The 24702-nt window shown below is 29.5% G+C and overlaps 2 protein-coding genes across 2 annotated transcripts; one reads left to right on the top strand and one right to left on the bottom strand.

Annotated features, from left to right (window-relative positions):
- The first annotated feature begins 13881 nt into the window (after nucleotides 1-13881).
- Nucleotides 13882-20133, top strand: LOC112755877 (PHD finger protein ALFIN-LIKE 4). The gene is made up of 5 exons (XM_025804194.2): nucleotides 13882-14195; nucleotides 14269-14301; nucleotides 17282-17510; nucleotides 19185-19299; nucleotides 19601-20133. Exons 1-5 carry the CDS (start codon nucleotides 14096-14098, stop codon nucleotides 19844-19846), a joined length of 723 nt encoding a protein of 240 aa, XP_025659979.1. The 5' UTR covers nucleotides 13882-14095; the 3' UTR covers nucleotides 19847-20133.
- Nucleotides 20134-22225: 2092 nt separating this feature from the next.
- On the bottom strand, nucleotides 22226-24493 carry LOC112757850 (probable indole-3-pyruvate monooxygenase YUCCA10). The gene is made up of 4 exons (XM_029294149.2): nucleotides 23864-24493; nucleotides 22689-22922; nucleotides 22485-22610; nucleotides 22226-22399 (listed from the first exon to the last, which is right to left on the bottom strand). The coding sequence occupies exons 1-4, from the start codon at nucleotides 24491-24493 to the stop codon at nucleotides 22226-22228; spliced, it is 1164 nt and encodes a 387-aa protein (XP_029149982.2).
- Between the last annotated feature and the right edge of the window lie 209 nt (nucleotides 24494-24702).

Genomic DNA, 24702 nt, shown 5'->3' with positions numbered 1-24702 from the left:
ACTTTAATGATTAATTTTAGTTTATATATAACATAATCGAAAACATATATGAGGAGTCTATAACGGAAAAGATGTTTAGACACAATGCATGAGTAATAAATAACAAAATATGATTTTAAGCGTGGACAACAATACCTCTGAAATAGTAAAATAATAATAAAAATTATAAATAGCAAATATAATGACTTATAAATTTTTAGAAGGTAAATGCAAAAAAATGGAATAAAATTCAATTTCTAAAAACTCTTTTTTCTATCTTTTTTTTTAAATTTTTGGCCATTCACACAAAGTTTTTATTAGATTAAATAAGTTGTATTTTTATTTTCAATTTATTATTATTATTATTATTATTATTATTATTATTATTATTATTATTATTATTATTATTATTATTATATGAATAAAAATTTTCTGTTATTCGTAATTCAAAGAAGAAAGGACATTTTGTCCTTTTGTATATAGTTTTCACACATTTTATACTATTATTAGTGTATACAAATTCTATCTAGATATATAGTAATGTGTCTATTTTCCGAATAATCCAATATTATTATTGGAATTTTAATTTTTGAAGGAGTCACTTTTGTCAAAAGGACAAAACTTAATAATATAATATTGAGATTTTACAAATAAAAAATGTATGCTTATTGGGACAAAATAACCACTTGGGGATTCCCACATACAAGATTAGCCGACACAATATATGCAAAAAGTCTTACTTATGCATTATCAAAATTAATCAGATAACAACAATTGCTTGCTATGATGGAGATGGTAATTATTGTTACTTTTGATGGAGATGGTAATGAATGTGTGGAGTTTCATATAATTGGATAAGTACCACGCGCACAATTATTTGATTTCATTCAATTTATGATAATATGGGGGGTGTGTTTTCATACATGAACATGAACTTAATCAAAATACAAAAGCATTATTATTATTATTATATGGCTACGTGTTACTTATTGACCGATTGATTTAAGTTCAATTATTTCCACTTGGAGCAATGTGTTTCTTCCCTTTCATTTGGGGCAAACCCTAATAACCTCAAATTCAGTATAATAACTAGCTAGGTTCAATTTGGTGAAGTTGTTTTCCTCATGTGATGAATCATGAATAATATGGTTGCTCTGCTCATATTTTTTCTAAAAAAAAAAAAAAAAAAACTATTCTGTCATTCACTCTATTGAGGTGACGTATGATCAATGGCTCTGGTGTAAAATATTTGTGTTAAATAATATCTGTCTCAAACATAAAGATTTAGTGACATTTATTTAATTAAAAATATTATTTACACACAGTGGCGGATCGAGGGGCCTAAGGCTAATTTTTTTTTATATTGGGTTATTATTAGTGTTTTTCGTTAATATTATGATGTTTTGATGTAATGCAGTGATATGGGATAAAAAGAAATCGTGAATAACGATTTTAAATAAGACAAAAAAATAAAAAAAGTTAACAAAAATCGTGAATTACGATTTTAAATAAGACAAAAAAAAAAAAATAGGAAATCGTGAGTTACGATTTTAATTTTTTAATTTAAAAAAATGTAATATATGAAATCGTGAGTAACGATTTCTTTTGTTTTACAAATCGTAACTAACGATTTGTATTATGCATCACACTTGTGAAATACACCCATTTCAACTCATACCAACGTAATACACCATTTCATCCATCATATAAAAAATAATTAACTCAGGGGCCTAACATGGCCATGGTCCTTCCCAAAATTTTTTTAAAAAAATAGTAAATAATAATAATTAATAATATTAAATTTTTTTATATATAATATTAAAAAAAATATAAGTTACAAAATTTTATAAATTAAAATAACTAAAAACTGCACTATATATTGGATATTTGAATTATTATTGTTCTTGTTAATAAATAGCCTATTCTAATAATTAATAAAAATGGTTCTATTATATTAGCCCAACTGCCCAAATCCATACTATTAATTAAAGTAACACTAGTACATTTTTCAAATATTTGTTTCAAATCATTAGAGGCATTAGCGCCACTTTTCTCTCTCTTTTAGTGGTTCCCAAACTTTTGGTCTTCTACTCTTCTCATTCTAATTTTCTTTCCATACTAAAACAAGACATATGAAGAAAAACCATTGAAGAGAAGTAAACAGCAAAATATTAACCATTAAATGCACAACAAAGATTCAAAGAGATATATTTCAATTTTTTTAAGTTAATAACAATGTCAAGTATTATTTACATTATTTATTTAAAATAATTATTTTTTTTATAATGGACAATGTTTAAAGATTGAAGTGAGGACAAAACTCAATAGAATTATTTTTTGGGTGAGACTTGGAACAAAAAAATATTCAGGTAAATCAATAACTTTATTTTTGGTTATTATATATTTGTGTTTCTAAAATTATTTGTTATTGCTCAATAGGTTTAATATTTTTTTTAAGAAAATAATATATATGCAATTATTTTTGTTTTTTTTTGTTAGATAGTTCAAGTTAAGTTAAAAATGTCAAAGATGAAAACAATTCACTCATTTTTCAAAAGAAAAGAGAGAATATATGATGAACAAAATTCAGCTTCAGATTCTTTGAGTAATGTTTAAAATATTATTAAACAATCTGCGACACAACTTGTTGAGCAAGATATTCAACCCCTGCTTCCAAAATAACAAGGACTGAAATAGATCAAGTTAATATTGATACATTGATGTGTGATCCCGGAAAGCGTCCGCAAATTTAAAATTATCCTATCAATCAACAAGATGAAATCCGTAGAGCATACATAAAGTTTGGACCATATCAATTTATTATGGATGAGTACCTTCTTTCTGGTCTAGAAAGTCATCCTCGTCGTTTCAAAGCTCATTGGTTTAAGAGTTTTTCTTGGCTAGAATATTCGCCAGAAGTGGATGCTGCATTTTGTCTTCCATGCTATTTATTTTATAGAAAATCAAGTCCATTCACATCAGGAGGATTTTGCAATTGGAAAAAAGTGAATAATGGAAAGGATTGTGCATTTTTATCTCATGTGGGTAAATCTCTTAATTCTCCTCATAATATTGCTGTTAAGTCTTGTAAATCAAATATATATCCTTTAATTGATAGATTAATTCGTCTTGTTTTGACTCTTCCTGTGACAACAGCAACAACTGAACGGGCCTTTTTAGCTATGAAGATTATTAAAATAAGGTTTCGAAACAAGATGGAAGATGAATTTTTAGCATATTGTATGATTGTATATATTGAAAAGGAAATTGCTTCAAAATTCACTTCAGAGATGATAATTGATGATTTTAGTTCCATGAAGTATCGTCGAACAAGTTTAAAAATATCAAAATCTTAAAGTATGTAGTTGAACATTAACTTTTATATAATATAATTACTTTTTTGATATATATGCTACAAATAATATTTTATTAATTTTTTGTTATATTTTATATTTAATTGGCCCCTCTTATAAAATTTTTTGTTCCGCCACTATTTATACACTAAAATCAATTATTAATGTATTTATATATAAATATATATATAATTTAATTATTTTTAATATATATTTATATTTTAATATATATTTTATATTAATAATTAATTTTAATAACTAATTTTAGTATTTATCTAACACATTTTTTTTTTTGGTTGGTAATGAACACAATCCTTATTTAACACTATGTGATATAAGCGTTACTTTAAAATACCCACCAAAGTGGTTCTCATATTAATAGCAAAAAATATATATACATATTTTTAAAATTCAAGTCCATATTTTACTGACTGCATCCAACCGGAAAAAATCCTTTGAAATGAAAAATATAAGTAAAAAATTAATAATCATTAAATTTTTTATTTTTATTATATGTACATTTTTAGTTTATCAGTAATTAGGCTTTTATTTTATCGTTTCACCAATTTTATCACTTGAAAAGAGTTTGATCTTATTATTTAGCCAATAGATGACTATAAATATTTAGGTATATTAATAAATTCTTTATTAAATTACGATTTAATTATTCTGTTGGTCTTTATAATTTTACTAAATTTTTAATTAGGTCTCTATACTTTTTTATTTTTTAATTGAGTTCCTACATTATTTTTAATTTTATAATTAGATTCTTTATAGTGTAAAAAATATTAGAGTTAACTGAATATGTTTTTACAAATTGAAAGTATCTATACCAATGAGTCATAGCTTAAATGTCATAGTCTCTCCATACTCAATTAAAAGGTTGCGAGTTTGAGTCTCCTATCTTTTTGGTAAAAAAAATTGAAAGTATCTATAATTAAGAACCTAATTAGATCTTTAATCATATATTTTTTAAAAAAATATTCTGTTAATTTAAATATTTTTGACATGTAAAGAACCTGATTACAAAATTAAAAATAGTGTAAAAAATCAACTGAAAAAAAATTACAAAGACTTAATTACAAATTTAGTAAAATTATAAGACCAACAGAATAATTAAACTTTAAATTATTATACTAGTTCTTATAGTTTTATTAAATTATAATTAAGTTTGTATAATTTAAAAACTTTCAATTGAATATTTACACTATTTTAAATTTATAATTAGGTAATTTAATTTCCGTACAAAACAAGTTAAAATTAATAATTCATCTCCAAATTGAATATATTCACACTTAATGATTAAATTTTTAAACATGAATGACATTTTTGTGTATAATATTCGATTAACTTTAACATTTTTTTATGAAAAAAATTTAATTACAAAATTTAAAATAATATAAAAATTTATATTATAAAATTTAATTATAAATTTAATAAAATTATAAAGATCGGTAGAATAATTTAATTTAAATTCTACTTTGAATTCTTTAATTACTAATGTCATATTAAAAATCACGCCTTTCGCATTAGATTTTAATTATACTATTGTTTAATTCATTTATAAATTTACGAATTCAAGTATATGAATGTTATCCGGTGCACATTTATAGGTTACAAACGGGACTCTAATAATGCGATACACGTGTAGTGGGGCTTTGGCTTAATTTGGACCATGCTTTATAAGGAAGTGAAGAGTGAAGACATTAACCTTTCAATATTAATTAATGTTTGTTGTCATGTTTAGTCTTTTTCTTTTCTATATCTCTGATGTGTGTCTCTGACATACACTTGAAGTTTTGGAGGGGCCAACGGTTTTTGCTTCATCATATTTTCGGATCCAAAGACATATTTCCCTTTCTTCTCCCTAACTCTCATATAGGAAGGACTATTCTGTGTACAAGTATTATGTGTTACACAATAAACCCTAAAAAGTAAAAACCTTGCCAAAATTAATTGATAATATACAAAACATAAATATTAAATAATATGCTCTTTAGACAAAGGTTAAAATTAATGAATTTTTTTTAAGTTTAAATGAAAAAGTTACAAATGAAATTTAATTTGTCATGAGCTTTAGGCTAATGGATCGAGATTTGAATTTCCAACACTTAAAAGTGAAATTTAAGCTAGTTCTATTTAAGGATTTGTTCTTGGCAATAGGTTACTCCCGACACTTACTTAAGCAAATTCGTGAACTAACCACTAGATCAACTCCAAAATCCAAATTGCGTTTTTTTTTTTTTCATGATATTCCTCAACCCGACAAGTTAAGGACTAATCTGTCGCGGATCTGAGCTCCATTTAAGGGTTTGCCACTAGTCAATGGGTTGCTGCATGCACAAGGCGGAGTTTGAACTCCCGACACTTACTTAAGCGGACGAGTGAGCTAACCACTCGACCAACCAAGTTGGTTCCAAATTACGTTTTTGTTGGCACCTAACTTGGATTGGAATTCATAGTTATTGGGCCCAAGTGCTATTCTGAAATTCAAGTTTTGTTGGTATTGTACTGAAATTCAATTTTTGATGAGCCTGGTAATGTCTTGCAGTTAGATAATTATGAAAAATATGGGCTGAAACTCTGAAAGAATGACAAACCCAAAAACGTCAAACACCAATTTTCACTGGACAATAATAGCCAGCTACCAACCCCAAAAAGAAAATGGAATAAATTTTCTCAATCTGTATCATACTAAATTGCTTCTCTTTCTAAAATATGTATTAAAATTCAATTAGAAGGTAGTAAGTTGAAAAATCGAAATTTCATTCCAAAATAAAATTATATATTGAAAATATATATTATATGTACCTTTTTTTAAAACGGGAATAGTTTTTATATTTTATTATATAAAAATAAAATAAAAAATGAGACAAATGGTAGAATTTAAACACAAATATGATTAATCTATAAAATTATAGGATAATAATACTTTTTTTCCCCCTTTTTATAAGAAATATACATGCTACAACTAGAAATGGCAATGAAATAGATAGGGGCGAGTTCTAGCACTTCCATACCATCCCTTTCTATCTTATCCTCCATAAATCTTTCTCGCTCTTACAACCATTTTTTTAAGTTCTAACACAAACTCGTAATATTGAAATAGCCCGTGCCATGCATTATTCTATATAACACGATTTCTAATGTATTAAATATTGATTTTATATAATTATAATAAAGATATTTTTTTAAATTAATATAATCATGCATTATTCGTTAAATGTTAATTGTAATATAATTATAATAAAAATATTTTTTTAAAATAAATTTAAAAGAGAAAATAGTGATTTTATTTTAGAGAAAAAATGAATTCATAAGGAATTGACACCTTACTTTTATTAGTTGGAGGAAAAATCTAGTTTTAGTATATTTTTTGTTATTATATACTTTTCTCTAATCATATATCCACTGTTTTCTTTCCTTCGTTTGAGCATTTTGAACTTGAGTGTAACTTATCGTAATTCTCACTTCTCAGTCATTCTATTAGATGTAATTGATAACTATTGAAATTCTTTGATTAACATAGAGAAAAATATATTATTAGATGATAGAATTAATATAAGTATATTTTGTTATTAAATACACAAAGTTAATGTAAAATAAAATTACACATAAAAAAAGCAAAGAAAATAAAATTAAAATAACAAAAACGATAAAAAGATTATTTTTACAATTTTGTTTTGTCATTTTTATGTATAGAAGATTAGAAAATAATAAAATTTTCACTAAATTAATTTTGTATTTGTTGTATTCTTAACGAGAAATATTATTTTCTTTGCTTTTTAATTTTATTTTATTTGCTTTTTAGTGAAAATTAATTAATTACCACAAATACAAAATTAATTTAGTAAAAATTTTATTATTTTCTAATCTTCTATACATAAAAATGACAAAACAAAATTGTAAAAATAATCTTTTTATCGTTTTTGCTATTTTAATTTTATTTTCTTTGCTTTTTTATGTGTAATTTTATTTTACATTAACTTTATGTATTTTATAACAAAATATACTCATATTAATTCTATCATATAATAATATATTTTTCTCCTATGTTAATCAAAGAATTTCAATAGTTATCAACTACGTCTAATAGAATGACTGAGAAGTGAAAACTACGACAAGTTAAACCTAGATTTAAAATGCTGAAACGAAGGAAAAAAAACAGTGGATATATATTAGAGAAAAATATATAATAACGAGAAATATACTAAAACTGGATTTTTCCTCCAACTAATAAAAGTGAGGTGTCAATTCCTCATGAATTCATTTTTCCTCTAAAATGAAATCACTATTTTCTCTTCTAAATTTATTTTAGAAAAATATCTTTATTATAATTATATTACAATTAACATTTAATGAATAATGCATTATTATACTAATTTAGAAAAATATCTTTATTATAATTATATAAAATCAATATTTAATACATTATCAACTAATAAAAGTGAAGTGTCAATTCCTCATGAATTCATTTTTCCTCAGCACTATTCTCTCTTCTAAATTTATTTTAGAAAAATATCTTTATTATAATTATATTACAATATTACAATTATATTACAAGTAGCAACTAGCATTTAATGAATAATGCATAATTATAGTAATTTAGAAAAATAAAATAAAGTCCAGTAATTTATCTTTCGACTGCACACGTATGTAGAATAACTTTTAAGAAGGAGTCACGTATAGTAAATACGGTCGATGATTGTAAAACCGTATACTAATATTAATATAATATTATTTCAGATATATGTTTTGCAGGTATCAAAGAAAAGTGTTAAGTTATTTTTTAGTGGGTTTAAATTATTTATTGTTTATTAGAGAATTTTGTGCATTAGAATTCTCTAATAATTTATTATTTATTTTGAGCTGATTTTGATATGTTCTTACTTGACACTAAAATAACATATAAAAAATTGTTGGTTGATCTAAGTATTACTAGGTTATTTATGGTCACATTGAGTATATATATTTGATATATTGAAAAAAGTAAATTACTAAAACTAATTAATAATTATTTTAGAGTTAATATATTTAATATTAGATTAAGAAAAAACAAACAATACATAATATGTTACATTTTTATTAATCAAATTATTATAATTCAAATTAATTTTAACAAAAGAATTTAAAATTATAATTTCAATCTTATCACGTGTATGACACGGGTTATTACACTTGTTTCTTTATCAATAATAGGCTTACCATTGTAATTATTTTTTTAATGAGAGTACATAGTATATAAGGTGTAATAACTCAACAAATACTTTTTAAAGAAATTTTTACATTCTCTTCAAAAAAAAATTTTCTAAGGAAATGTTATAATAACTCAACAAATATTAACCTTCCTTTTGGAGCGGCTAACAAGCCTAAAATTGTTGAAGTTCAAAAGCTATGCTATTGTCAACTCGATTTGCTCCAAACAAAATATAGATAAGGGACAATTACCCCCTTTAACAATAAGGTGGGGGATGAATCTAATTGTCTTTTGGAATGTCCCTAAGAGAATTCAATTCCTGAATATGGTCTATTGGCTAATATATAGAAATGGGCGAATCCCAAATCTAGTTTGTCATTATATTGCCAATTCATTTTCACGATGGGTATTTGAAGAAAATAGACATCCAGCATTGCCTAAAATATACCACTACGAAGAAAAAGAGACTATCCATATCAATATTCTTCGAACAAAAAGAGGCAATAATAGGCTTACCATTCTAATTATTATAATTCAAACTAAACTTAACAAAACAATTTAAAATTATAATTTCAATCTTATCACGTATATGACACGAGTTGTTACACTTGTTTCTTTATCAATAATAGACTTACCATTGTAATTTTTTTAGTGAGAGTACATAGTATATAAGGGGTAATAACTCAATAAATACTTTCTAAGGAGATTTTTGCATTCTCTTCAAAAAAAAATTTCTAAGAAAATGTTGTAATAACTCAACAAATATTAACCTTCCTTTTGGATCGGGTAACAAGCATAAGATTGTTGAAGTTCAAAAACTATGCTATTGTCAACTGGATTTGCTCCAAACAAAATATAGATAAGGGACAATTACCCCCTTAACAATAAGGTGGGGGATGAATCTAATTCTCTTTTAGAATGTCCCCAAGAGAATTCAATTCCTGAACACGGTCTATTGGCTGATATATAGAAATGGGCGAGTCCCACCGTCTATTGGCTGATATATAGAAATGAGCGAGTCCCAAATCTAGTTTGTCATTATATTGCCAATTCATTCTCACGATGGGTATTTGAAGAAAATAGACATCTAGCATTGTCTAGAATATACCACTATGAAGAAAAAGACTATCCATATCAATATTCTTCAAACAAAAAGAGGCAACAATAGGCTTACCATTGTAATTATTATAATTCAAATTAATCTTAACAAAAGAATTCAAAATTATAATTTCAATCTTATCACGTGTATGACACGGGTTATTACACTTGTTTCTTTATTAATAATAGGCTTACCATTGTAATTATTTTTTTAGTGAAAGTACATAAATAGTATATAGTATATAAGGTGTAATAACTCAACAAATACTTTCTAAGGAGATTTTTGCATTCTCTTCAAAAAAAATTTTCTAAGGAAATGTTGTAATAACTCAACAAATATTAGCCTTCCTTCTGGAGCGGGTAACAAGCCTAAAATTGTTGAAGTTGAAAAATTATGCTATTGTCAACTAGATTTGCTCCAAACAAAATATAGACAAGGGACAATTACCCCCTTAACAATAAGGTGGGGGATGAATCAAATTCTCTTTTGGAATGTCCCCAAGAGAATTCAATTCCTAAATACGGTCTATTGGCTGATATATAGAAATGGACGAGTCCCAAATCTAGTTTGTCATTATATTGTCAATTCATTTTCACGATGGATATTTGAAGAAAATAGACATCCAGCATTGTCTAGAATATACCACTATGGAAAAAAAGACTATCCATATTAATATTCTTCAAACAAAAGCATTGTAAAATTTTACAGAAATTGTATGCAACACTTAGATTTCCAGCAAACTCAAACTAGAGAACCAAACTCACTTCAGACTATTCACGAGTTATTTGAACAGCATTACGAAATTACGTTACCATCCATCAAACTGACAAATAAGATTTGTGGGAGGACGGCACAAAACATCACGAACCATGACGAAAGGTTATTTGACTTATATATGTGGAAGGCATAGAAATTTAAAAGATTCAAAAAATTGTTGATCTTCTAATAACAAACTAATGTTAGAGAGCATTGGTAGTGAAACAGTTCCTGAATCGGCAGGAACCCGAGCAAGAGGTTTTTGCTTATTTTTGTAATGCGACGTTACTTTACCGTACGTTATTGCATTCAATTTATAACTTTAGTTCTGATGAATTTTGTTCTGTTAAAAATTTTTTTTTGAAGATAATGAAAAATTTTCTTAAAAAATATTTGTTGAGTTATTACATCTTATATACTATGTACTCTTTATGTATTCTTACTAAAAAAATAATTACAATGGTAAGCCTATTATTAATAAAGAAATAATATAGGTAACACCAACGGATGATTAGACTGGCATACACGTAGTTCTCATTCTTCATGATAATGGGAAATGAACTGAGTTACTTCGCCGTCTTCTTTAGGAGATTTGATGATATGTTGCCATTCACGGTGACAAAAGCATGTCACAGACTCTGCGCAAATGTAAAAACCTTATCAATTTTTTCGATCCTTCTACTACTTTTCTTGATGACTGTGATTCTATCCTGCGTTCAGGACAAGCCGGTATTATCTGAGGACTGGGTGGCAAAGCGGGCCGGCCCGCCCCAACCCGCCTAGGCCTACCCCGCCAACTAAAATGGGTTCAAAATGCTAGTCCGCCCCACTTTATGGCGGATTGGTGGGTTAGCGGGCTAGTCCATTTGACTCTTTTTTTTTTTTGAAAAAAAAATTCATTAAAATTAACCAAAAAATAATAATTAAAAAATTAAATACAAATAAAAAATAATCAAATTATAATATAATTTTTTTACCATATTTTTTTTTAATTTTTAATTTCAATAAAATTGTTCATAATAATATTTGTCAATAGAATCATCTTTATTTTAAAAAATAAGTCACATAATTTGAGCATATATATAAAATTATAAAATAAAATAAATAAAGTTAATAACTAAAAGAAGAATAAAAACAAAAAAATGAAAAAAAAAGTGTTTAAAAATTTTATAATTATTAGTTTTATAATAGTAATCACTCTTTTATTTAATAAAAAAAAAGAAAAATAAAAATCTTCGCCCGGCGGACCGCCCCGCCAAAACCCGCCAATTTGGCAGTGCGAGTTTGACGAATTTTTTTAATTTGGCGGGCTCCAAATTCTAGCCCGACCCGCCTTTTTAGCGGCTTTAGCGGATCGGCCCGACGAGCTCGACCTGTTTTGCCACCCCTACTGAGGAGGAGTCATGTGAGAGGGAAGAGGAAGATGATAGATAGGGAGTGGTTAAATGCTTTCGAAAATATTTTGGACCATGAAGGGGCTGAAGAAACCGATGTTACGGCTGATGGCGGCTGTGGCATTCAACTGGGTGGTCTTGTTCGGGTTCTCTGATTGGATGGGGAGCAAGGTGTATGGTAGGGAGCATGGAAAGCTTTACTCTGTTGCAATACCATTATATACCATAGGCTACTGGTATGAAGCTCGGTGTCTTATGCTAACTTGGGTGGTTACGGGTCTTTTGTCATTTGCTGTGGAGCCCATTGGGCGAGAGCTTGGTGGCACCAAAATCCTTTGGGCAGTTGAAAATTTGTTTTACCCTACTTAGCATTTTGAAACGTGCTATAGGTATAAAATCATGTTTATTTTTCTGGTTGGTAGAAACTCTGGCTTAGCACCACCATCTGATACTAGACATTTTAAAGTAAAACAAGATTGTTTGTTTGTTTTATTTATTGCCTTTAATTTATTTTTTAAACAAGAATGTTTACATTGTATAATTTTGATCTTATGTTATTGTACTATTTTAATCCTACCAGAGAGGATGTTCTCAAGAACAATAGAAATCTGCCCGGAGAAATTCTTTGTTACCCCGTCTCACATACTAAAGCATTTTTCATGTTGGAAATTTTTAGGTTTACTCCTCAATCTTGTAATTGGGGTTTCGAAGGTCAGAAATATATTTATTAAATGTTTAACTTATATATTAATTAGAGCAAGTAAATATCCTTACTTTGTGTCATTTATGTTATCTATTTGATAATATATTTAATATTGATATTAAATCTAATTAATCTATCAGAAAAAATATACTAAACTATTTTCAGAACCACAAAAAAAAAATTATTCGAAGACCACAGGAGCGTTTCACAATTCCTCTCTCAGTGGATGCGCTAACGCACAAAGTCCTCTTAGAAAAAAGTTTTAATTTTAGTTTAATAATCAATTGAAATAATTTCTCATAATTTTATGGAGTATTTGTCAATTATATTTTGCAAATAAATAAAAATGATTAATATCTTTGAAACAAGTGACTCTGAAGGGTATTTAAGGTGAAATATCGAAAGTCTTTCCGGCAAAAAGGTAGAGTTTATAAGATGAGAGACTCATTAACTTAACACCTTATGGTTTTGAGTTGGATGTGGTGTCTTCTCATTTTATGTTCTCTCACTGAATTCTTTCCCAAAATCTCCTTGGTGATCGAGAGCTTCTCCATGGTGACCCAACAAGTAATATCAGAGCCGATGGTGGCCCAACAAGTGGTATCAGAGCCGATGGTGACCTAAGAAGTGGTATCAGAGATGATGGTTAATCAGTCTGTCGGTTTTGAAGGGTATTCAAGGTGAAGCATCCAAAGCTAGTTACGATCTGGAGTTACGATACCTTCTTCTTTTACCAGTTACAATACCTTCTTCTTTTACCTAGTTCGAAAACTCTCTCACTTCGCAGTGTCCCCCTCGAAAGCTATCTCATGATCATGAGTTCACCGCCACAGTTGGAATCAGGCCCAACACAGGTACGAGTTTGTGTTGCCATCTCTAGTCACTACTAATTATTACTTGAGAGTTGTTAGCAAAGCAATACTACCAACATCAAACTCACAACTTTTTTATTGAAAAATTTTTAATCCACCTCTATTTTTTTTTTGTTGAAAAGTTCACTTCCATTTTGTCACCTATATAGAGGCTCGTGGTGACAACTGACAACTGACAACTAACAATACTCTACGAAAAATAATAGAAGGTATGCAAAATTTATTATTTTTGGTTAGTAGTTAGATAACAATATTTAAAAATATCGGTTAAAAATATGTTGTTAAATTACTATACTAAAAAAATTGGACAAAAGTGCGCCAAAAATAATAAATTTTATTAGTCTTTGAACTGTTAGTACTCTGTAATCTACCTAAAAACATAAAACACATAATCTATTAGGCCCAAAACATAATGTCCAAAAAAGCCCAAAGGAAATGGGCTATAAAGCACCAGCGCTTAGACCCAATAAAAAACCGTGACAAAAATGAACCCAATAAAAAATGAGTGTGTGGCAATATGGCACACTTATATTTATATTTATTTATTATTTATTAAGAAAGCAATGGTGAGAGTGAGGGAGTGAGAGTGTATCCAGTGTCTCGCCACATTCCCCAGAGAAGAAAGAAAAAGAAACACCCAACACTCTTAACTCAATTTTACTTTCTACTTATTATTATTAATAATTACCCACAAAACTGTTTTAATTTCCCTCCATTCACCCATCTTCTTCTCTTTTTCGAAATGGAGGAAGAACCTGATACCTACAATCCTCGTACCGTCGAAGAGGTATTCCGTGATTTCAAGTCTCGCCGTACTGCTTTGATCAAAGCCCTCACCACTGGTAATCCTTTCTCTACTCTAATTCCATTCGGATTTTTGTTTCATTTTTTAATTATTTTTATTTTTTGACGCAGATGCTGAAGAGTTCTTCAAGCAGTGTGATCCCGGTAAGCTACTACTGAGCTCTCATTTCGTCAATTACTTTTTTTTTTTCTACGATTTTTAATTTTGTTTTAGTGAAGTCAAAAAGATAAGTCAAAATTGTTTTTGAATTCGTGCATTGTTTGGTTCTGAATTTAAGCTTTCGTTAGAGTTTGAAGCTGCAATTTCCGATTTTCTATGCAAATTTTCCGGAAACGCTGCGCAAAATGTTAAGTTTCAAAGATAAATAAATAAATCCGCGACGGATTAGTCCTTGACCTGCCGGTTGTGGGATACCATGGGAAACAAAAAAAAAATAAATAAATAAATAAAGAAAATAAATGGAAAAGGAAAATTCTTATTCCGTTCACGTGTGTTGACTGATAAGTAATCTGGTATTGTTTTCTGTGATCTACTTGTGGTTTTCTTTTCTTCCGTTTTTAAATTTTTTAATTATTTTAGTTTATTTTGTGTGTGTGTGTGTGTGGCTATTTTTAACTTAATCTCTACAAATATTGTTTCCGATTTAGTCTAATAATAGTTTGTGATTCTCTTATTAGAAAAATTGGTCTTTAGTGTTTTACTTGTCTCTTACTTGGATTAGGGTCTAAATTGAAAATAATTGGAACTTATAAAAGAATGAAAGTATGTTGATCTAGTCATCTGAGATTGGCAGAGTTGGTAACAAATGGGTTTGTATTGCACATTTGCACGTAGTCGTGTTCGATTCTCTCCATTAATGTGTGGATCTTGCTGGTAACTAATCCTGCAAGTCTCTTTTATGTGCTCTTTTAGTGCAGGGGCTGTGTGTGTGCCCTGACTTTGTAGAGATAACTGGCATTGAATTGACCTAAACTTTCTTCATATAAAAGAAAAAACTATATTCCCGTAATTTGTCGTTGTTGTTGTCAGGGAATGTGTATCTTTTAGAAGTTGTAAGCGAAAGGAGGAGGGGAGAGGAAGGGAATAATACCATGAAATGATTTCATTCCCTTTGCTTAGTTGTTTTAACTCCTCTAAGGTGCTAAAGATAGGAAAAACTTCAAATTGTATATAAAAATAATAACCGAGGATATTGGCGGATTTCATGATAGTACCTCATGTACCTTCCCTCAAAATAAAAAGTTTTCAAATAAGGATTGGATTTACTTTATAACTTTCGTTCCCATCCTTTTCACTCCATTTCCCCGCTCGCCCCTTTGTCGCATTTCATAACATCTTTATTCCCTCAACCTGACGGTAAAATTGAATGGAGGGTCGTGGTATACTTTTTTTTTAGTTTAAAAACTTATAGGATTGTTAAGCTGATAATAGAATGATAGATAGGTTATATGATTATTTGCCACTTTTTTACTAAAAGAAAAATAAAATGAAAATCTTATTCCCTTGCCCGTTTCCTCCAAAACTCTCCATTTCATTCATCCTTAAAGGGACTGGGAAACAGCCTATTGTCTACATATGTACATGTGCCATGTGAGCTGAAACTTATTCAATAGCTCCTTTGATGTCTTTAATTATCTGCAACCCTGATGCACAGGAGCTAAAATCTCAGAGGAAGAGGACTACTTAGGTGCATGAGTATAGACGGATAAGATTATTTTGAGTAGAGTTATTTATTTTGAGTGAAATAAACTTGGTTGAAATTTAGTGGCATGAAGAATATCCCATTAGGCCATGATCATAGTTTTTTATTGTGGCGGCTCATGGTGGAGAGCGAAAAATCCACCATAGGATTGTGGCATATGACGTTATGGGAAATGGCGGGTGGACTGAAAATACTATACATATATGTGCACAAAAAGATGCAGAAAACTGCACATGTAATAGATTATAAAATCTAATCACTATAAGCAACTTTCTATTCATAAAGCATGCAATTAATTCAACAAATTCAGCAGCAAATTCAACAAGTAAACCCAAACATTCCACAGTATTGATGTATTTCCAGCCTGGGTCAACTCTATTAGAACCCTTCATGCAGCAGCTGCACGAGCAGAAGAAGCAGGGGCAGTAGAGGCAGGGGCTTGGAATTTATTAGGAGCTGTTGGTTGTCTTGAAGTCGACGTGGTGAGTAGTGACCTATGTAAATTGAAATAAAGGATAGAAGAAGAGAGGTTCAGAATTTCACACTTAAGAGGGAATGGAATAGAGGAAGGAACCAGAAAATAGAAAAGAAAAAAAAAAGGTTCTGTAACAGAACAGTCTCGAAAAGAGAGGAAGGAAGAGTTAGAAAAGAGAGGAAGGAAGAGTTAGAAAAGGAGACCACCTGGAGAGGAGGTGGTCAACCAGCATGGGCAGTGATGCTGCAGTGGAGATGCTGTGATGGCCTCTTCGGTTCTTCCTCGAGCAGTAGACGGTGCCTCCAGCGGAGAGAACAACAGACATGGAAAACAGAGGAGGAGGAGGAGGAGTTGGAGGGTGGTGATGCTGTCGGCGTTCTTACAGCAGCAAAGAGGGAGGGAGTCCGACAGAGAGGGAAGAGATTTTTTGGGTTGGCGAGAGAGCAAGAGGCTGAAGCTAGTATCTGAGAATGTGAGCTCTCTAACTTGGCTATTAAGGTTTTGTAAATGACCAAAATTACCCTCAAATGAAAAAAAAAAAAAATTACACCCAGACCCGCCATATACGTAGCGTTCCGCCATGGCGTCACCGCAATTGCGGCCACCATGATTTCCACAACACAGCATCCCCTAGATGGCAGTGGGCCCAAAATCCGCCACGCCATTTCGCCATGGCCGCAATTCCAAAACACTGGTCATGATTACCCTTCACACTAGATTTAACTCTTATCAATTTTCTTGGAAATAAAGTTCAGTAATTTTCTGTAAACTTTTATTTTTCTGTGTCTCCATATCTTGATAAAATTTGTAAGTTCTTATGTTGCTATTTTGCTGTAAGACAAATAGTTATGATAGTTCTTTTCCAAATAGTATGCACAACTTTTTTATATAGCTGAAAGTATTGGCTTAGGTAATTTATTTGATTTGTGTGAGCTCTGTGATACAGAAAAGGACAATCTTTGCCTGTATGGATTTCCTACCGAGGAGTGGGAAGTTAATCTGCCTGTTGAGGAGGTGCCTCCAGAGATTCCGGAGCCAACATTGGGTATTAACTTTGCCAGAGATGGGCTTGATAAACAGGAATGGCTATCTTTGGTTGCTGCTCATAGTGATGCTTGGATACTCGGTGTGGCTTTTTATTTTGGTGCTAGAGTTGGATTTGACAGGGCTGATAGGTATGTCTTGTTCCTTTTATAAATATATTGCTGCCTTGCTGTTTTACCCTCTTTTAAAAAACGCATATCCGTGCTTCATTTGAATCCCTTGACATCACATTATTCTTTGAAGTTTAACGAGTGTAGTTTTCAATTAAAGTTTTACCCACAGGGGTTTTGATGTATTCTTCAATTATAGTGTAAGCAGGAATTGTTTGAATGTATTCTTCGATTTAAGTTTAAACAAGGATGGTTCGAGTCTATTCTTTGAACAAAGCACTCTGCTTTATTTGCTCTTGGAATGAGTAAACAAAAATCAAATTTTAAGAAAGAAATAGTTAGACATAAAGGAGGCACATGTCTATATAATAAAAGACAGCAGAAGTAGGCAGTGCAACTTAAGAAAACCATAGCACCTGATGCACTTTAGTTAGCTTTTGTACAGTTGACCATGTTGATGGCTGCAACTAGTAACCAGTAACTAAATGTTTAATTAGAATATAAATTCATTACTTTGTCCATTATTGTTGGTATCATACTCAGTTACTAGCATCACTAAAACCTGAGTAGCATGGGGGACATGGTATCCCATGTGAATGAGCGAGGACCACCTTGCGAGGCTAACCATTCTTAGTTGTCTAATAGCGGAGTAGTATCATGAGGGGAGAGTGGAAAGTGAAATATAACATGAGGCTGGTAACTACTAAGCAATTGGCCTAGGTCTTCTATTGTCTTCATATTGGTGCGACTTATTTGTTATTAGAATATTTGAAAGATATTTGTTCAAATAAAGTATAGTTTACAACATTTAGTGGTTTTGACGGTATAGAAAAAATGATATTAGCTGAACAAAGTTACGTTGTTGTTTATACTAATGCTTTATAAAAACGGCTGGGTTATATATTATATTTCCTTTCCATGATTTTATTAATGGAGTATCTAGTCTTGTATAAAAATTCACAAGTTAATACATTTTCTGTGGCTTGTATTTTTCTATTTCTTTTATGTATTCACAATTTTGTTACAGAACTGTTCAGGTTGTTACCTTTCATCTTTTGCATGATTGTGGTTAATCTGGGAATACGGTCATAAGAAAATGATTAAATTCCAATTGTCTTGTTGGTATTCACTTTCTAATTCTAACAGATATCAAATGGAAGGATAAAATGAGAGGATATGAATATTATACACATAATGTGGTTGTAGTGGGAGAAGTGTCAAGGTCACATTTTTTTTTTCGTTTACAGTTTGAAGGATGTAATGTAAGAATTGAATTGGTATAAAAAACTGTGAGAAAAAAAAAAGAGAAGGGGGGGGGGGGGGATGGAGATTTTGGAGAATGTTTCAAGCCTTCGTTCAGGCAGTTGAGCTATTTCTGTTTCATAGTTTCATTAGCAGAGCCTTTTGGTTTTATCTCTAATCTTTGAGCATCAAAGAATTCAAATTTTTAAGTTTAATTAATCACTAATCAGATTCATTCCTTTCTTGTAGCAAACAAAACATGTACTTTCTAATTGTATTCAATGTTTTTTGATGTCCTGAGTCCTGATACTATTTGCATGATGCTGATTTTCCCCCTAAGTTTTCTAATATGCTTTAGTTTGTTTTCATGTACCCTCTCAAGTTAGTAACTGATTTGCGATGCTGTCCTTTTGGTCATGTTTAAGTAAGATCCAGCTCTCATTTTTCATGCAGGAAGAGACTATTTACTATGATAAATGATCTTCCAACCATATTTGAGGTTGTTACAGGAATGGGAAAGACACCAGCTTCTAATCATAGCAGTAACAAATCTAAATCAAACTCAAAGGTACACAAGCTTGAAAATTATACTGACCCACAGTAGTAATACTGTAACAGTTTGCTAGTTGCACAACTTTTTGCACTAAAGCTACTATGTATTGTAAGGGTTGTACAGAAAAATGTACTTTTGTATGAGAGATTTTTTTTTTGGTAAAATCAATACAAATTGAGTAAACAGCTTATGTTTAGCTTTTTCTAAAACAGATTTGTCTTGTTAAAAAAAATAAAATAATAACAAAAAGATTTGTTTGTTGGGGTTATCAAATATGCTCTCATTGTCATGATATCTTGTGGGTTGACAAATGCAGAAAGGTTCCGAGTCTAAGCCGAAGAATTCTAAGGCAACACAATCAAAGGACAAGGATGGTGAAGAACAGGGAGGAGACGTTCCTTGTGGGGCATGTGGAGAGAGCTATGATGATGGGTTCTGGATTTGCTGCGACATATGCGAGAAGTGGTTCCATGGAAAGTGTGTGAAGATTACTCCTGCAAGGGCTGAACACATCAAGCAGTACAAATGTCCATCTTGCAGCAACAAGAGAGCTAGACAGTAACAATGGCTAGCTTAGAATGATTGTTCTATATATTCTGGCAATTTTATTGCTACTAATGTGTCTAGTTTGTGATGTTTTATTTAGTAGTCTTGGTGTTAATTTCAGGTTAAATTGTTTTAGATGATGCTACAGGTATATGAGCTGCTATTGAATCATCTAAAATTAGGATAGTTAACTTGAATATGAGCTGCACATAATGTTCTTTTCTACTTCAAGTTCTAGCATCTGTTAATGATTATTGAAAAAATTAAAATAATGAAGAATATGGTTGTGGTTGAAAGCTGAAACTGGAGGGATTGCCTGTAGAGAATTGCTATATTCTAGAAAAGATTAAAACAAAATAATTTGCTTCCTGAACAAAAAGGATGGACCCAAGATGGTAACATAGAACTAGTATCCTGCAATTTTATTGAATACTGCTGTAATAACCTTAAATGATATATACATTCTTGTTATATGTTACTAAGAAATGATTTTTGATTCAATTCCAAGAGTTGAAAAGATATTATTATTATGATTATTAAATGCAATTCTATATGGCAATTAATTAAAGTAATAATTTGAGTATGAGACTACAGGCCATGCATCCAAGCACTCCGATCCATGGCTGCAACAACACAACACTTGCGGCGGCGACGTTCAGTTCCATACCCATTTGATGGGGGGTGTTTAATTGTTTATGTTAATTGTTATATAGGATTTTTCCAAACCAAACTCAAACTGTATTGAACCATTAATAGTTTGAGAACAGTACCAAATCACTTTTTAATAAATTAATATCATAAACTGGTTTATGAGACACTAGTTTAAATTAGTTTACATAGCCCCAAAAAAGAGTTTTTAACACACTACTAAATTAGTCTAAACCAGTGTTTTGGGGATCGGCCTATGGTCTCTTCGGGATTCGCCGTAGGTCGCTCGGTCTGGCCGGTTTGCAGGCGGACGCGGGCGCTGCATTCAGTTGACTTGGGTTTTAAACGATTGACTATTATTCAATGGTCAAAACATTTGCTATAAAAGTGAGTAGAGTGTCCACAATATTTACCGGCAAATATTTCAGCTGTAACAGTATAGTCAGCTCTAACTAACTAGTTGAAAACTAGGTCTTTTATAAAAAAAAAAAAAGTTAACTTAATTGACTTATATTATAGTTCAACTTCTAGACTTTTTCATATTTCAACATGTGCATACCTTGATGAATCACTTCTTTTGTGACTAGATGAGCCTAATTGCAAAATCAAAATTATTATTTAAATTTTTATACACAATTATTTTGTGAATTTTTACCATCGAAATTGCATAGGAAGAGGGGACAAAAGATATAAGGCCAAATAATAAATAAATAAATAAATCTGTCAGAATTATTTAATACAACAGGATTTATTTATTTATTTCAAACAAAAGAATTATTTAAAATTGTATTAAATCAAAAGGATTCAATAGAAATTTTATTTATTTTGAAATAAATAAATCTCATAGATATAGGGAAAAAAAAAATATCTCTCTCTACATGTGTTTTAGATACAAAACTGAATTACCGAATTTTTAATGAGAATGAAAGTTTTGCGACAATTAATAAATATTAAATAAGATAAGTTCTGACTGTTTTTTTTTTACCTAGCATTACTGAATAAATTAAACCCTTTGGTTAGGGCTATTAGTAATGAATTAATGCTATGCATGAGTTTAAATAATTGATTTAGTATATGTATATCAGGAATGTTACATAATTAAAAATAAAAAATAATAAATAAAAATGCATATTTAATAATATTTTTATTTATAAAAAAGTGTGAATACTTTTCTTAATTAATTGAAATTAATTTTTTTATAATTATCTTTTTTATTTAATTACACCATAAATTAATTCAAATTTTACGTGAATCAAATCACAAGAATCCTTTTTTTTATTATTAGTTTATTACATCCATAATTATACTATTTTTATTTCAAATAAAAATTTTAAACTCTTATATCATTAACCCTAAATATTATTTTTAAATTGGCACAACACGTTTTATAAAAAAAATCAAAATTTTAAATTCGATTAGTCTCAATTAATTAAAAATCAGAAACAATCAGATATAAGAAACTTCATGGAATTGAGGAAGAAATTAAAGCTAGCAGAATTTTGTGATTAATTATACATTATATTGTAACTTGAAACAAACAATCAGATATAAGAAAATGTGACATATATATATATATATATATATATATATATATATATATATATATATATATATATAGTGGTTGTTCATATAAAATGTATGCATAATCATAGACACAAACCCTAGATTATTACTTATTAAGTAGTAGTTTAATACAAAATAAAAACGCATATATAGCGATAAACCCAAAAGCATAAAAAAACAATGATCAATAATGAAGATTTCGGTTGATGTCGTCAGCAATAGCCTCAGCATCAAATTTGACACCAAACAAGCCTCTTCTTGAAAGTCCAGCACAGTATAATCCATGTTCTCCCTTCCAATGCTTTGGAAATGCATTCTTTGGCATTCCATCTTCGTTTAGAACATACTTGTAATTATCCTATTCAATTAAATAATTAATTAAGTAATATAATAATAATAATAATAATCAACTCAATTTAATTAATTAATTATTATATTCTCACCTTCAACCATTTGTTAGCCACGCTTTTATATCCAGTGGCAAACATAATTGCATCAAATTCCTTCTCCGTGTTGTTTCCAAATATGACTTTGTTGTTCTCAATTCTCATTATATGAGAAGGGATAACCTGTTATATATGTTTTAATTTGTTGGTATAAGAAATTACATAAATGAATTAAAAAATATGAATGATTTAAAAAAATACCTTGATTGAACCGTCTTTAATCTTGGCAATGGTTCCAACATCAAGAATTGGAGACCGACCAGCAGCTTCCTTGAGATAGAATGGTCCCTTATTTGGACGACGAATTCCAAATGGAGAGAGATCACCAAATTTAATGTTTGCTACAAAAGTGATCACACTGTCCACAATATTTACCGGCAAATATTTCAGCATGCGCATACCTTGATGGATTAGTTCTTTGCTCACCACATGAACCTACAATTGCAAATTCAAAATCACTAATTCAATTTTTATTTTACATTATTTTCTGAATTTTTTACTGTTGAAATTCAACACATGATTATGGCAAATAATAAATAAATAAATAAATCTGTTTGAAAGACATATAGACAGAAGACATGTTTAAATGAAGTCACCAAAAAAAAAACATGTTTGAATGAGTTTTTTAAATTTTTTTTTTAAATTTTAGAAAAGTAAAAATAATTTTATATTTAAATATTTTATACAATTTTTTTTATTTATCAATTATATTTGGATATAACAATATAGAAATATGTTTTTTTATTTATTATATAAAAAATATATATGTTTTTTAAATTTTAAAAAAAATGTAAATTAAAACTTAAAGATTTTTTATTTTTATCAATTTAATGACACTCAGACAACCACATAATATAAAAGAACTATTTAATGCATTGATGAACTTTTGTGTATACAATTGTATATTTATATTAAATCAAAAGGATTCAATAGGATTTAAATTAAAATTTATTTCTATATATATATAGGAATGACTTATCTATTAATTATGTTGGTGTATAAAAATATGTTTTTGTTTATTTATTATATGAAAAATATATTTATTTTTTTAAAAAAATATCTTTTTAAAAAAGATGTAAATTATCTTCTAAAAAACTATATTTTTTTCTAATATTTTTACTTTATTACTAAAAATTTATCAAAAATATTAAAAAAGATTTTTATTAAAAAGAGATTTTTTTTATCAATTTAATGACACTCAAACAACCACACAATATAAAAAAATTATTTAATGCATCGAAAAACTTTTGTGTTTACAATTGTATTAAATCAAAAGGATTCAATAGGATTTTATATTTTAAAAATAAAGAAGCATAGATACAATTAAAATTTATTTCAATATATATACGAATGACTTAGATACGAAATTAAATTACCGGATTTCTCATGAGAATTGAAGTTTTGGCACCAGAAATTTGAAGATCATATGCAATTTCCATTCCAGAATTGCCGCATCCAACAACCAAAACCTCTTTTGATGCAAATATAGAACCACTTTTATAGTGTTTGGAATGCAATATTTGTCCACTAAAAGTGTCTAAGCCAACCACATTTGGAATATATCCTTCACTATTTTCACCTGTGGCTATCACAACATACTTTGCCCTATAAACCTCATCAACCACCTTCTCCATATCCCCTTCTTTAACCATCGCCTTTGCCTCAATCTTCCACATCTGTTCGCCCTCGTCGTACGTGGCCGACTCCACTGTCCGGCAGTAGCGAGGGCTAATCTCGAAACGTTCGACATATCTGTCGACGTATTCGAGAAAACAAGACTTGGAGGGGAAGGTAGGGTAAGAAGGAGGGTAAGACATCAAAGGTAACTCACAAAACTCTTTGGCCAAATGAAGGTTTACTCTATCATAAGCATGCTTTCTCCAAAGAGAAACATTGCAATCCTCTTTCTCAAGTACTATGTGACTAATTGAGTATTGCTTAAGGCATGCTGATATTGCAAGCCCTGAAGGTCCACCACCTACAATTACCACTGTCGTTTCCTCCATTTTTTTTCCCTCTAAACTTTGATGGTTAGTTATGTAATGTGAAAGAATTGAGGGGTTTATATAATTTACTTGGAGATGCTAAAGGATCCTATTTGTTCATGCATGAAACAAATATTTTTGGTAAGATATTTAGCCAGGATTTGGTAATAAAAATGTGCTACATATACTTTTGCTAAGGATGGAAACAAATCTGGACTATTTGATATATT

This window comes from Arachis hypogaea, chromosome 6, assembly GCF_003086295.3.
Source record: "Arachis hypogaea cultivar Tifrunner chromosome 6, arahy.Tifrunner.gnm2.J5K5, whole genome shotgun sequence".
Taxonomy (NCBI): Eukaryota; Viridiplantae; Streptophyta; class Magnoliopsida; order Fabales; family Fabaceae; genus Arachis; species Arachis hypogaea.
The sequence above is the reverse complement of the archived record's forward strand: the minus strand, read 5'-3'. Positions and strand labels throughout refer to the sequence as shown.